Source organism: Otolemur garnettii, unplaced genomic scaffold (assembly GCF_000181295.1).
Source record: "Otolemur garnettii isolate 467f Iridium unplaced genomic scaffold, OtoGar3 scaffold00046, whole genome shotgun sequence".
Lineage (NCBI taxonomy): Eukaryota > Metazoa > Chordata > Mammalia > Primates > Galagidae > Otolemur > Otolemur garnettii.
The window spans coordinates 10,744,053-10,759,704 of NW_003852441.1; the positions used below are offsets into that span (position 1 = coordinate 10,744,053).

The 15,652-nt window shown below is 45.9% G+C and overlaps 1 protein-coding gene and 1 pseudogene across 2 annotated transcripts in view; one reads left to right on the top strand and one right to left on the bottom strand.

Annotated features, from left to right (window-relative positions):
• Positions 1–15,652, top strand: part of MYH10 (myosin heavy chain 10) — a 164,844-nt gene extending 149,192 nt beyond the window's left edge. For both annotated transcript variants that reach the window (XM_023513988.1, XM_003791102.2), the window contains 8 exons: positions 1,913–2,074; positions 2,569–2,697; positions 6,334–6,422; positions 7,159–7,282; positions 7,365–7,573; positions 9,157–9,265; positions 10,896–11,068; positions 13,974–15,652. In XM_023513988.1, the coding sequence (XP_023369756.1) occupies positions 1,913–2,074; positions 2,569–2,697; positions 6,334–6,422; positions 7,159–7,282; positions 7,365–7,573; positions 9,157–9,265; positions 10,896–11,068; positions 13,974–14,118 (1,140 nt within the window). In that variant the 3' untranslated portion in view covers positions 14,119–15,652. The remainder of the gene's footprint in view (positions 1–1,912; positions 2,075–2,568; positions 2,698–6,333; positions 6,423–7,158; positions 7,283–7,364; positions 7,574–9,156; positions 9,266–10,895; positions 11,069–13,973) is intronic.
• LOC105887095 lies at positions 12,388–13,896 on the bottom strand (annotated as a pseudogene).

A 15,652-nucleotide genomic window follows, 5' to 3' on the forward strand; every position in this document is an offset into this window, starting at 1 on the left:
AGCCATCATTGTTGTTTGGCGGGCCCGAGCTGGGGATTCGAACCCGCCACCTTAGGTGTATGTGGCTGGCGCCTTAGCCACTTGAGCCACAGGCACCCAGCCTTGTATACTCTTCTGAATGTGTATGAAACTTCTAATCTAAAACTTTACTTTAAAAACTGGGTATTTTGATAGTCCTTGAAGTTTATGATAATAGGTCCTAGAATATATTTAATTTTGCTTTATTTTGGTTTTTTTGTTCCACTAATGTTTATTCTATTGGTCATTATTTCTGAATAACAAAGCACCCCAAACTTAGGGGCTTAAAACAACATTAGGATGTCCCAGTTTCTGGGGGTTAGGGATTGGTTCTGGTGTAGGCACGATTCAATCCAGCTGCATCATCTGCGGGCCTTGCCAGGGCTGGGGATCTGTGCCATGCAGTCTCCCTACATGGTGTCAGTAGGAGACCTCAGTACCTGGCCTTGTGGGCTTCTGCAAATGCTGCTTGGGTGTCCTGGGGGCAGCTTCCCTCAAACAGCAAGCAAGTGAGGAGGAGGTTTCTGGGCCTTTTATCACCTAGTTCCCCAGGTCACATACAGTTGATTTCTTTTTATTCTGTTCACTGGAAGTGAGTCACTAAGTCCAGCCCTCATTGAAGAGGAGACTGGGCTCTCTCTACTCTTAAGTATCAAAGCACTATCAAAGAATTTGGAGACATATTTTAAAACCACCACATTTACTAGTAGTGTGTAAGTGGGTATGCATAAGGAGCCTCTTGTTATCCTGTGCCATGAGGTATAGACCAGGTGTCTGCAGGATAAAGCAAGGAGCTGATGGGCACCATGTGGGGAGCACCTGGCCTGCTCCTCCCCACCCAAAGCCCCCTCAAAAGCAGGAGCAACAAGGGACTTGTTTCTCCGTCCCCTTTGGAGAGGACCAATTGAGCCTTCCCTCACCCCAGGCCTCTTTGCTTCTCGGTGTCACCCCAGAATACTTCCCAAGTAAGTGCTGTTCTCTGTGGAAGGGGCAGCACCTTGGAGGCAGGAGCTTCCCTGGCTCATCTTTGAGCACCCCTACTAAGCACTACCCAGGGGCACAGCAGCCCTCAATAGACACCTCCTGAGTCAGTAGGCAAAGCAGGCCCCATGTTGAGAGTCGATCCTGTGAGCTCACGAGCTGGACCTCATCACCAGTGACAGAGCTGTCAGGATTCTGTTCCAAAGACTGAAGAGTACCTTTTCCTCAGCATCCCCCCGCAGGGTACGAGTGACCACAGTGAGTGCCCCAGCCCTGTTGTACAGTCCCAAAACAAGTGGGTGACCACTGGGGTATGTCTGCTGCAGTCTCCAGCCTGTGTTTGTCTTATTTTCTTTGTCCTCACTCTCCCCTCAGTGTACTGTAAAGCTGGCCTTCTTGTTGTCTCTCTTCATTGGATAGCTTTGACTGCCTCTCTCTCCTGCTGAATGGAAGGCAGTTTCTGCCTGCTTCTGAAGCCCCTATAACCTGGCTGTGTCCCCTCTCGCAGATCTAGGAAGCAGTCGAGCCCATGCTGTCCTCCAGCCCTCTCTTCAGGGCTCCATGCCCTGTGCGCCTGCCCCAGACCGTTATCAGGTTGTCATCCCATTGTCTCAGGTCTTTCCATCTTTGCATCACCTGGACAATGAGCCCGAGGTCAGAGATTGCCATCTTAGTGCCCTTGGAGCAATCAGTGGGAATGGTTTGTACCAGGAGTTGTTGTTTAAAGATGCCTTTGAACAAAATTCGTCTACTGTGGTTTTCTGTTAATAACTGCTCGGCAACTGAGAGCACCTCTGGAGGGTGACAGAAGGTTATGCTCATTGGCGTCACCAGAGCCTTTACATGACAGGCTGCCCATTCTCAGTGAGCAGATGCTGGGATTGACCAGGCATGACCCAGTGCTGTCCATTAGGTGCGGGAGCTCGAGGCAGAGCTGGAAGACGAGCGGAAACAGCGGGCGCTTGCTGTGGCTTCAAAGAAGAAGATGGAAATTGACCTGAAGGACCTGGAAGCTCAAATCGAGGCGGCTAACAAAGCACGGGACGAAGTGATCAAGCAGCTCCGCAAATTGCAGGTACTGCGCACGGCCATTGCAGGCCTGAGTCCTGTCACGTAGCCCCGAGGTCTGGCACTAGGACCTTGAGGCTCTTTCGTAGAGTCAGACTCTGGAGCTAGGGGCAGACAGCGCTGTGCAGCACCCCACCAGTCACTTGCCACCAAGCTCATGCTGACTCTGTGCCACTCTAGGGCACTCAGCAGCACTCACCTTGGCTATGGGTTGGGTGGCAGGCTGTAAAGATGGCACGTGGGCATCTGCTGTGCTCCAGGATATGCTCAGAGTTATCAGAGCTGGGTGGAGTCACCACTGGCTCGTCCTTGCTGGAACTCACTCTCATGACCCTGAACAACCCATCTGTACTCGTAAGGGATCTTGGTCTACAGTTTCCTTATGATATCTTTGTCACTTCCATATGCACAATGAATGTATATTACTTTTATAATTTGGAAAACATGTTTAAAAACTGAGAATATAAACTGTACTAAAACCTTCCTCTTGTTTAATCTTAGGCTCAGATGAAGGATTACCAACGGGAATTGGAAGAAGCTCGTGCATCACGAGATGAAATTTTTGCACAATCCAAAGAGAGTGAAAAGAAGTTGAAAAGTCTAGAAGCAGAAATCCTTCAATTGCAGGAGGTTTGTTTACTTATTCACCCATTTGTTCAACAACTGTTTGCCTTTAAAATTCATCCAAGGTCTAGCTCAGTGCCCATACCACAGTGGTTACGGTACCAGCCACATATACCAAGGATGGTGGGTTCAAACCCAGCCCAGGCCAGCTAAAAAAAAAAAAAAAACGCAAACAAAAAAAATAGCCAGGCGTTGTGGTGGGCGCCTATAGTCGCAGCTACTTGGGAGGCTAAGGCAAGAAAATCACTTAAGCCCAAGAGTTTGAGGTTGCTGTGACCTATGATACCATGCACTCTGCTGAGGGCAACATAGTGAAACTCTATCTCAAAAAAAAAAAAAAATGGCTCGGCGCCTGTGGCTCAACCGGCTAAGGCGCCAGCCACATACACCTAAGGTGGTGGGTTCGAATCCCCAGCCCGGGCCCGCCAAACAACAATGATGGCTGCAACCAAAAAATGGCCGGCGTTGTGGCGGGCGCCTGTGGTCCCAGCTACTTGGGAGGCTGAGGCGGGAGACTAGCTTGAGCCCAGGAGTTGGAGGTTGCTGTGAGCATGATGCCATGGCACTCTACCCAGGGGGATAGCTTGAGGCTCCGTCTCAAAAAAAAAAAAAATTCATCCAAGATCAGATAAACAACTTAGTATATATGATGTAGTTTCATTTTTCCTTTTTTTAAGTCAGTATCCATGTTTAATGTAGCCTTCACTGTTTCATTTCAGCAGATAACAGGTGATCACACTTTGACACTTGCCAGTGTATATCACTCTACCTATAAAGGCAGAAGAGCAAATTAATAGCTTTTCAAGCCACCTCCTAGGCTTGTGTAAGAACAGGGAGTGAAACTGTTTATTTGGTGTTAAGTATTAGGGTCATTTAACTCTGACCTTGGTGATCCAAGATTGCCTTGTTTTACACAGAAGCACTATTCATGTAATACTTAAAAGGAGAGAAGTTTGTTTCATTAAATTCCTGTTCTTTCATTCACTTCTTTTATAAGTTCTCATGGGGGAGGGGCTAAGGAAGTGCTGCGTATAGTATGGAATTGTATCAGTGCAAGACACACAGTATGAGGTATACATTTCTGTATAAATGAAGGATGATCAAAATGTATTCAAATCAGGAAAAGTAATAACTTAAATGAAATGTTGATATCAATTAATAAGAAAAAACTCCCAATACAAACACCTAGAAATGTAGGATTAAATAGTACCAAAGGCAGAGCTGAGCTTGCAAGAAAGAAAGGGAGCTCCCTAGGTATGGGGAGTGGAAAAGGAACTGAAATCCAGACCAGTAATACCTTGAACAGACACAGAAAATACCCTGAGAAGCCAGTTTGGGGGTTTGATCCCTCTTTGTTTTCTGTTTTATTGTTTTTTTGTTCTTGCCTTTATTACTTTAGATTTTTTTCCTTTTTCTGACTTCCTGAGTTGGACACTTAGCCCATCAGTTTGCACGCTTCTTGTCTAATATGTTCGTAGAAAGACTATAAATTCCTCTCAACATTCTGTTTCTACTTTATTCCACAAATGTTGATATGGAGTGATTTCATTGCCATTTAATTCTAGGTTTATCTAATTTCTAATGTGGTTTCTTATCTAGCATGTGAATCATTTAAAAGTATGATTTAAGGCCAGACATAGTGGCTCACGCCTATAATCCTTGCACTCTGGGAGGCTGAGGTGGGAAGATCCCTTGAGCTTAGGTGTTCAAGGCCAGCCTAAGCAAGAATGAGACCCCTTTCTATTTCTAAAAATAGAAAAATTAGCCAGGCGTTGTGATGGGCACCTATATTCCCAGCTACTTGGGAGGCTGAGACAGAAGGATCCCTTGAGCGCCAGAGCTTAAGGTTGCTGTGAGCTAGGCTGACAACATGGCCTAGCCTGGGAAACAAAATGAGACTGTCTTCAAAAAAAAAAAAAGTATGACTTGAATTTCTAAATATATGACTTTTTTTTTTTTTTGGTTGATTTCTAATTTTATCACATTATGGACAGAGAATGTTAAGACTAGCTCTGGGACCTAGAACATGGTTAGTTTTTATAAAGTGCTTAAAAAAGGATGTGTATTCACCAACAAAGTAGAATGTTCAGGTTCTGCATACCCACCATGAGCCGCAAGTGCTCGTTTTCCCAAAGGTGATGGAGTGGTGCCCGCCTCATAGAGATCTCCTGCCATCACCTGAGCATCCAGGCAGCACTCCCTGTACCCAGAGCTCTCAGTTTTATCTGAAGCTGGAAGTGTTCTAAAAGCACACAGAACCCAGGGGACAGGAGCACTGTGAGTGTCCTGGGGACAAAGATAGCAGAGGCCAGGTAGCAGAGCTGTCTATAGTCAGCAGCCCTGTGCTCAGGCCCACTGCCCTCTGCCTGCTGCCCTCACACCCTGACAGCAGCCCCTTCTTCCCTCCTAACTTCTACCCTGCCTATGTGCAAGGACTCCATGAGCTAGAACTGGGCTTTTTGGAGGACCTATACATCCTATACACTGACCTAAGAGGCAGCCGGGCTCTTCAGGTGAACTCCTGGGCAGTCCTGCTGCTCAGACATCTTCAAGGTGTGCGCTTGCCAAGTGAAGAATCTTTTAGAAGAGGCAGCTGGTGGGAAGAGCCCTAGCAAGGAGTCAGTATTCAGACCAACTTTGGGACATTGAACCAGGCCCTTCATCTGTTTGTGGGCCTCAGCTTCCTCATTTATAAAGTAAATGCACCCTTGACTCCTTCCTGTAGCAAATCCTCTTTCCAAGGAAATTTGTGGGCAAACAGCCACCAGGCAGTTCTCCTGTGGGCTAGGAGGCACAGTGCTGTCCCATTGCACTGGCCAGGGCCCCTTCCACTTCAAGAAGGAGGCCCTGCTCAGTGCAGAGGCCTGGCTCCCCAAATACCTGAGCCTCCTCCACACAGGGGCTATGGTCCTTGTTACACTGTACAGCTGCCTTGATATTCACCGGTCTGTCCAGCTGGTGATCTCCAAATTCCATGTGAACAATACTTAGTCAATATAGCTCATATTTCTTTAGGTTTAGGCTTTGTGTACAGTTTGTACTCTATTTCTATTAAGAAACCCAGTTTTCTGGCTGTGCCCATAACTCAGTAGGTAGGGCACCGGCCACATACACGAGGCTGGTGGGTCCTAACCCAGCCCAGGCCAGCTAAGACAACAGTGACAACTGCAACAACAAAATTGCCAGGCTTGTGACAGGCGCATATAGTCCCAGCTTCTTGGGAGGCTGAGGCAAGAGAAACACTTGGGCCCAAGAGTTTGAGGTTGCTGTGAGCTGTGAAGTCACAGCACTCTACCCAGGGTGACAGCTTGAGACTCTGGCTAAAAAAAAAAAAAAAAAAGAAACACAGCTTTTTAAAAGAGGCAGGAATTTAACCACCTCTGACATTAGAAGTGACAGCAAAGCCCTTCCATAAAGAGGACGTCCCTCTTGTGGACATTTTTGTTTTAGGATATTGGCACCACACATAACCTGCACCCACATAGATTTTTTTTTCAGCAGCTGCCCAATTTAATCTCTCAGACCTAAGTCACAACTTGAGATGCATTTGGACAATGACTAGGGCAAGATCACAGCAGCACTGTCAGATTACACAAGTGAGCAAATTGGTAATGGGAGCCTCACTCAGTCTCAACTATTTAGGAACTTGCTTCATCGGAGCGAGCGCGCCGACATGCAGAGCAGGAGAGAGATGAACTGGCCGATGAGATCGCCAACAGTGCTTCTGGCAAGTGAGTCTCCTAATGGCAGGTGGGAAGGGGTGGCCTGGCCCTGTCCTTTCAGGCAGTCTGTGGCTCTTCGAGGAGGAACACCTGCCACTGGGAAGGCTGAGGGTGTTGTCCAGTTGGTTTGCTCGGCCATTCAAGGGCAAAGATGAACAGAAGATACTGAGCCAGAGCTACCTCAGCCACTGGCCATCATACCCCTGTGCTGGTCCCCTGCCAGCTCTGTACACACCAGGTGTGCCCCACGGACCATACTGGCATCACAGGCCCTCATGCTCAGATTCATCAGTGTCCCTAGATATTACCTTTTTTCTGAATTCACTTCATTAGATGTCATTATCTTTTCTTCCAATTAAGTTGATTTCTCCATTTAATTACTGGACTGAGGGTTTATTGTGTACCTTCAACACGCCATGAGAAGCTGGAATTTTATTCTCGGTGCTTGGAAAACCATTAAAGAGTTTAATCAAGAGAATTCCAGGATCTTGTTTGCATTTTGAAAGGTGACCCCAGCTATTGTCTGTGGAAAATAGAGACAGGCAGCAGAGGAGGTCAGCTAGAAGGCAGAGGTGACGAGCCTCCCAACCCCAGGTGTGGACCAGGGGGCAGGGAAGCTTGGGGGAGTGCTGAAAGTATGAGCAGTGAAGCCCTTGGATGGACTGGAGTGTGGGTACAAGTGCCTCCCTGGCCTTCCTGTGCTGCTGAGCTGATACTGAGCTGTCGCCACCTCTCCACCTGCCAGGTCCGCCCTGCTGGATGAGAAACGGCGTCTGGAGGCACGAATCGCACAGCTGGAGGAAGAGCTGGAGGAGGAGCAGAGCAACATGGAGCTGCTCAACGACCGTTTCCGCAAGACCACACTACAGGTGGCCCATGCAGCTGCCATTGCCTGGGCAGGGCTGTGCTGAGCCCCTGGCACCAGTAGCTAAACCTGTCACTCCCCTCCAGGTGGACACGCTCAATGCAGAGCTAGCAGCTGAGCGCAGTGCTGCCCAGAAGAGTGACAATGCACGCCAGCAACTAGAACGGCAGAACAAGGAGCTGAAGGCCAAGCTGCAGGAACTAGAGGGTGCTGTCAAGTCCAAGTTCAAGGCCACAATCTCAGCCTTAGAAGCCAAGATTGGCCAACTGGAGGAGCAGCTTGAGCAGGAAGCCAAGTAAGAGGGTTTTTGTCTGGTTAAACCAACACTCACTACATACCTGCTATAGGCCAGGCTGTGGGCGGACAGAGACATTCCTTTTACCCTCAGGCTGCATGGGAAGCGATGGCTACAACAAACAACTAGAGTCGGAGCTGGAAGGCAGTGTGAGGGGGGAAGAGAAATGAGATGTGCTCAGATGTTGGAAGGATAGGTAGCCGCTGTGAGCTGTCAGGGAAGTCTGAGCTTTTTCTTTCAGCTCCTCCTGGAATCAGCTAAGGGCTAATCAAACTGTGCCCCATGATTTCCTAGGCAACTAAGTTTACATCGCTACCCAAAGTCAATTTCCCAAGTTTGTGGGAAATGCAAGACAAAAATAAAAGCTTTTCTTCTCCCATAGGAAGGGATTGCTTAACAGTTTCCATTCTGGCGTATTAAGCCTTCTGAAACTTAGGAGGACTTGCGCATTGCAGCTTTTGGCAGAGTGTTTACAAAGCTCTTAGGTCACAGACTGCAAAGCTAGGGGACACCTTCAAGTTCACCCTCTTGTTGGGAAGCTTGGAGCCTAGAAATGTAAGACTCTGCTCAGAACCCCCCATTTTCCCCATCCTAACATCACAGTACTTCCCACTCTACTCTTGAACTCCACTGGACTGAAAGAAAAAAACAAGGATTTGTTTGTTTGTGGTTAGAATTAACATAAGTCACCCTTTCAGCTAACTCCATCCCTGCCAATTTTTGTATAATATTTGTTATGGAACAAAAGAACATTCTCTGTCTTCTGTGGAGTTCTCTAAATAAGCTACTTCTCCTTCATATGGAACAATGTAGACCTGTCTAGAAACGTGCATTTGGCAGCACCTGTAGCACAGTGGTTATGGCACCGCCCACATACAATGAAGGTGGTGGGTTTGAACCCGGCCTGGGCCAGCTAAAACAACAGACAACTGCAATAACAACAAGAAATAGCTGGACATATAGTACTAGCTACTTTGGAGGCTGAGGAAAAAGAATTGCTTAAGCCCAACAGTTTGAGGTTACTGTGAGCTGTGATACTACAGCACTCTACCCAGCTTGAGACTCTGGTTAGAAATCAATAAATCCATGGTTTTTTTTTTTTTGAGACAAAGAGTGAGTGTGTAGGGGGTGGTTTTTGTTTGAAGGGTTTTTTCCCAATGTTAGTTGCCAAAGCCTTTAGCATCATAGTAGGTAGTAAATTCTGAAGCAAAACAATCACTGAATAAATTGAATTTTTGTTTTGTTTTGTTTTCCAGGCTTAGGTGGTTAGACTAAAGCAACTAAAGTTTTTGTCTTCAAAGAGTTTATGCTCAGTATAACTCAGTGGTAGCTTGTAGGTGACATTGCTGTTCAGAAGACCGCTGAATAAAGTGATTCATACCTGCGTGTGCAAGAATAATGCACTTTTTCTACCTGTCAGCATTGAGGGAAACCTTAAAAGCAATTCCTATTTTGATAAGAAAGAAAGTTTCAGAATTGTGTCATTCTTTGCAGAGAGGTCCAGGATGACATTGCACAATTGTTCATCTTACAAAGAAAAAGGACTTTAAAATTTTTTTTCCCCAAACTACCCACTTTCATAGGGAACGAGCAGCTGCCAACAAACTAGTCCGTCGGACTGAGAAGAAGCTGAAAGAAATCTTCATGCAGGTTGAAGATGAACGTCGGCATGCAGATCAGTATAAAGAACAGGTAGGTGATGAGAGCGGGCCAGGGCGAGTGTCTCCCTGGGAGACGCTCCAGCAAAGGGGCTGTTGGAAAACGGGCCCGCTGGTATAAACTGACCAGCAAAAGTAAGAAAATGCTATTTAAAACTCTTAATTCTAATGTGTCGAATACCTGTGCTATTCCATGGGCCCGAGGGGCACTCAGCATAGGAGACACACAGGAGGGTGGCAGAAGTGAGGCAGAAAGGCTTTTAAGTGTGCGGTCCGGCCTTTCCCATTCTATCTTCTCTATCAGAATGTGCACTGCATGAGTGCAGAAACATCTGCCTGTTTGCTCACTGTTATCTAACTGATGCCTAGAACAATTCCTGGACATAGTTGGCAGTCTTGGCTGGCTGGAAGAGTGGATACAGGAGATGAGTAGAAAATGAAGAGAAAAATGAACATATGGGATGTCCCGAAAGTCACCCATAAAGTTGCCATACATAGGAAAAATGGGAAATTGTAGCTAAATGTACCTTTATGACAAAATATTCGTTACAAAACTTTACAAAGACATGGCCAACACAGAGAGCATACAGTAGAACCTCTGTAAGTTGACCACCCAAGGGACTCTAACTGGTCAACATAAGGAACGAGGCCTCCTGTACTGATAGGAACATGGTGCATGTTCAGTCTATGAAAATTAAGTCAACTTGAGATGGTCAGTGTAAGGAGGTAGTCGACTATGGAGGTTCTACTGTGTTGTAAATATTTTATAAAATGCTAACAATGAATATTTTGTAAATAAACGTACATTTAGCTACAACGTACATTTCTCCTATGTATAGCAACTTTATGGGCAACTTTTGGGACCCCCTGAACTGTATGGCCCCAAGTGATCTTTGTTGCCCACATTCAAACATCTCTGCTGAGTAGGAGGAAATATTTCATAGGACTCTGAACTGTGGTCAGGTGTACAGTGACTGCAGTGTGGGAGTTCACTCCTGCTCCCTTCCCTCTGCTGTGGTGAGACTCCAAGTTGATAGTTTCACTGCCTTCAGCCCAAACCCTCCTGTACTCCACTCAGCACCTTGGCCTTCCCTTCCCACTGCCACCTTTGTGGCCTGGCAACACCAAAGACAGTGGGGGTGGGCTGGCTCCAGAGGGCACTAGCCAGGCCCCATGTGGCTCAGGAGTGCAGCAGCCTGGATGGAGGCTCTTCATTCTCATGCAAGGTCTTCCCAGACTGCTTTGCACTTGAATCCAAGTATAATGTCTGAAATACCCATACTGGAAACGAGGTATAAAAATGCATTATGCAACCTCGGGGGTTGTCCTGAATTGTTGGCTCTTCTGCATTTTCCAAGAATAGCAGTCCCCTTCCATAATCATAGGTTACATGTATTGAACTATGTCATTTTTTTGCAGAAAAGTCACAGGTATAAAAAGAGTTTTAAGTTTTTTTAAATTTCTTTTAGCAGAGTTTGCTCTGTAGATACTGGCTTTGCTGCGAGTGGCGGGCCAGTTAAAAAGCCTCAGACTGGCCCCCAAATGTTTGTGTCCGTGTGTATATACATGCACTCACAAAGGCAGCAGGCAGAGCTGGGCAGACACACTCAGGCTGACAGTGATTCACCAGTCTGGTCTGTCTTGGTCCATGTAACTCCCCCAAGATGGAGAAGGCCAATGCGCGGATGAAGCAGCTTAAGCGCCAGCTGGAGGAAGCAGAGGAAGAAGCTACCCGCGCCAACGCGTCTCGGCGCAAACTCCAGCGGGAACTGGACGATGCCACTGAGGCCAATGAGGGCCTGAGCCGTGAGGTCAGCACACTGAAGAACCGGCTCAGGTGAGCAGTGAGGACAGCCTGAGCTCACAGACAGCTCTTTGTGGCTAGAGCATGGCTGGCCCGAGGAAGTTGCCTGGATTGTGCGCAGTCACACAGTCTTTCTCCTGAATCACTCTGCTCAACCTTTCTGACCTTCATAGTAGTCCCATTTTCTTTGCCATTCACTAGGGGACCATACTCATGCCTTGTACAAGATTTGAGCTACATCAAGTGTCCATCCATGTCCAGACATCCATTAGTGAGGGGAGACCCCAGACTCTGTTAAAATGCAGGACAGGAGCTGTTCAGGGGAACTGGTGTGGGCAGCCCTCAGTGTCCTCCTCTCCACACGGGCTCCTATATGCACCGGGGACAGGCAGAACCAAGCTCACCTCTGTGCCCCCAGGTTAGTTGAGGTGTCAGCAATGCATGCATTTGGTCCATGCCCGGCTTTTGTAAAGCCACCAAGCTAAAAATGGTGTTTACATTTTATTTTTTTTCCTTCTATTTTTTAAAATGATCTCAATAGGGGCTCGACACCTATAGCTCAACCGGCTAAGGCACCAGCCACATACACCTAAGGTGGCGGGTTCAAATCCCCAGCCTGGACCCGCCAAACAACAATGACAGCTGCAACCAAAAAAAAAATAGCCGGGCATTGTGGCGGGCGCCTGTGGTCCCAGCTACTTGGGACGCGGAGGCAGGAGACTTGCCTGAGCCCAGGAGTTGGAGGTTGCTGTGAGCTGTAATGCCACAGCACTCTACCCAGGGGGTCAGCTTGAGGCTCTGTCTCAAAAAAAAATAAAATAAAATAAAATAAAAAAATGATCTCAATAGGGACATCCAGTCTCAGTACTGTTTTTTTAATTGACATAGAAAAATTGTATATATTTATCGTATACCTTGTTTTGAAATATACATACATTGTAGAATGACTCAGTTGAACTAATTAACATATGCATTACCTCATATCCTTACTTTTTATATTAACACCTAAAATCTACTCTTAGTGATTATTTTAAAATACAGTATATAGTTATTAACTATAGTCACTGTGCTGTGTGGTAGATTTCTTGAACATTCCTACCTAAGTGAAATTCTGTATCCTTCAACCAGTGTCTCCTCATCCCCTGAAGTCCTGGTAGCCACATTTCACTCTCTACTGCTAAGAGCTCAATTTTTTAAGATTCCGCGTGGAGGTGAAACCATGTAGTTTTTGTCTCTCTGTGCCTGCTTTTTTTCACTGAACCTAATGTCTCCAGTTTCATCCATGTTGTCACAAAAGATTTCTTTCTTTTTTAGGACTAAATAGTATGCTGTCAGTTCTATTTTGAATAGACTTAAACTATATCCATTCTAGTAACAGTATGCTTTGACAGTGGATCACTGCAACGTGTTGTAGTAGAAATCTATAAATTAAGCAACTGTTTCTTATGACATGTGTCATTTTCCTGGTTGGTACGTTCGTCCAGTGATTTTCTTATACAGTTCTTTAATTCCTCAGTGCCTTCTCCAGTAAGTGCAGATATGAGGATCATATGTAGGAACCCAATAGTCCTCTCTGGAATTATGTATTTTCCAAATAAATACAAAAAATCCTTAGGATTCTGAAGCAGGTTCACCAATGCATGAAATTTATCATGGGCATCTATCTGGCAAGTCCATTTTACTAACTGTCAGGAGGGCAGGTTTTATCTGAAGTTCCTCTTTGTACAATTCTCTTTTGTAAGCAGTATTAACTGTTTGTTTCAAAAGCAGTCCTATACTGAATTTTGGAAGAAAGCTGAAATTCACAAATAACAAAAAGAATTTGTCTAGTTCTTTCTGTATGCTTCAGGAATTTGTGGCCCTTTCCTTTGTTCATATGCACTCCTATTAAACCTGGAAGGTCAGCTACTGATACCTATTTGAAGTCACTGTACATAATCTTTCCAAGTTTAGCCTTTAAAGTTGGGAATATGTGATCTGCACCTGCAGGTTCTGCATGAGACACTCAACTTAGCAATTTTGTAGCACTGGGGAATCCTACTAGGCCTGCATCAGCTATAAGTTTTAATTCATTTTTGCCCTTTCGCTGGTAAGAAATTTATGAGTTATTTACCACCAGGACTTCTTTCAGCTACCAAAATTCTTTTTATTTTTATTTTTTAATTTTTTTGTTAATTCTGAAACAGAGTCTCACTGTGTCGCCCTCAGTAAAGTGCTGTGGCATCACAGTTCACAGCAGCCTCAAACCCTTGGGCTTAAGCGATTCTTTTGCCTCAGCTGCCCAAGTAGCTGGGATTACAGGCACCACCCACCACAACCCCCAGTTATTTTTTTATTGTTGTTGCAGTTGTTTAGCTGGCCTGGGCCAGGTTTGAACCTGCCACCCTAGGTATATGTGGCTGGTGCCAAGCCCAGGATTCTATCACCTTCTTTATTGAGTTCTCCTGTAGTTTTGCCACTTTCATCAGTTGCTGAAATACACTCAGGGACAGGGGTTTCAGTCTTTTCCTTGGGAGCCCTTCAGTGCACTAACCCTTTCTGTACACGCCTAGATTCTCTGCCACCAAAGCTGCTGTGTTCACATTTTAAAGGGTTGTAAAAAACCAGACCATCAATAGTCCCTATGTAGCCGTAAATCCTATTTGATATCTGGCTCTTTGTAGGAAAAGGTTGCTGAGCCTTGGTGAAGCAGATAGAACTTGGCCCTTAATTCTTTCTTCCCATTTCTCTCACAGTCTTAGGTTGAGTCAAGCTGTGCCCAGTCTCAGGGCACAGGAGAGGTGGGGAGGCAGGAAGCCTTTCGTGTGCCCGCAGGAGCACATGTCCTGAGGATGGGGTACAAATGGAAGGTTCAGTGACATCAGGCGGTTGGACAGCTGGCCAGCCACGTGCTCTTATCTGCTCAGCCATGCACACATCTACTTTCTGTTCTCCCTAGGCGGGGTGGCCCGATCAGCTTTTCTTCGAGCAGATCTGGCCGGCGCCAGCTACACATTGAAGGGGCCTCCCTGGAGCTGTCTGACGACGACACGGAAAGTAAGACCAGTGATGTCAATGAGACACAACCACCACAGTCGGAGTAGAGTCTGGGAAGCCAGAGGAGGTGATACAGCAGGACACTTAGGAGCCCACCGGCACCAGCCTGCCCTGGGCAAGCTGCGGATTCCTTACTGGAAGATCAACTGTGTCTTAAGGCTCTCCGGCCTCCGCATACTGTATCCTGCTTCAGAGTTAGGTACAAGTGCTCCCCTTTTTATATATATATATATACATACACAGAACACACATATTAAACGGATGGTTTCATCACTGCATCTATTTTCCATATATTCATCAAGAGACCATTTTATAATACATGTTAAGAACCCTTTTTAAAACAGAAAACTCATTGCCAGTCGCTAGGTTTTGGGGCAGCCCGGGGTTATTGCTGTTGCTCTGCATGCTCTCTGTCATACAGACAAGTAACTTAGTTCTGTGTTCATGTGGCCCTGACTCCTCAGCCACGTCAAGTCTCTTAGAACATTGTGGAACCTAAACTGCACTTCTCTCATTTCCTTCAAACAACGATCAACACAATTCAGTGAACAAACTGTGAAGGGGGCTTTGGGAAGATACGGAGGGGTGGGCTGGGTTGGAGGAAGCAACATCCATTTGGGGTTACCATGCCCATCCCCGCAAGGGTCCTACCCCTCTAGTTGGTGATGTCCCCATATCTACTCATATGAACTGTCCTTGGCCAGGGCTGGTGGCCGTGATGCAGCTGAGGCCCCAGGTGGCAGCCGTCAGTCACACAGACTTTCCAGATCTGCCTGGCTTTGCTCTGTGCCCTCCTCACTTCAGGAGCAAGCAGCTGTGGACCCCACGCAGGGGTTAGTGGGAGGCCCCCCTCACTAGCCAGGCACTCATGCTGACCTTTACAAATTCAGCCGCTGCTTTGAGCCCAAAATAGGAATATTGGTTTTGTGTCCGAGGCTTGTTCCAAGTTTGTCAGTGAGGTTTCTAGAACCTCAAGAACAGATGCCATCTTCCTGAATGTTGACATGCCAGTGGGTGTGAATCCTTTTTCATTTTTCCTTTTCCCTTCCCTTTGGACAGTGTTATGGTAAACATTTAGCATTCTGTTTTTGGTTGATAGTTGAGCAAACTGACATTACAGAAAGTGCCTTAGACACTACAGTACTAAGACAATGTTAAATATATTATTTGCCTCTATAACAATTTAATGTATTAAGTTTTGACTGTGCTTCATATCATGTACCTCTCTAGTCAAAGTGGTATCACAAACATTCAGTGACAATGAATCAGTGTTAAATTGAAATCCTTGATCCTCTGCAATGTGCTTGAAAACACAAACCTTTTGGGTTAAAAGCTTTAACATCTAATAGGAAGAATTTGTCACGTGGGTTTGGAATCTTTGATTTTTTTCCCCCCTTTATGAATTGTACTGGCTGTTGACCACCAGACACCTGACTGCAAATATCTTTTCTTGTATTCCCATATTTCTAGACAATGATTTTTGTAAGACAATAAATTTATTCATTATAGATATTTACGCCTGCTCTATTTACTTGGAAAAAAAAAAGCACCCGTGGAGAATAAACAGACCTCAATAAACAA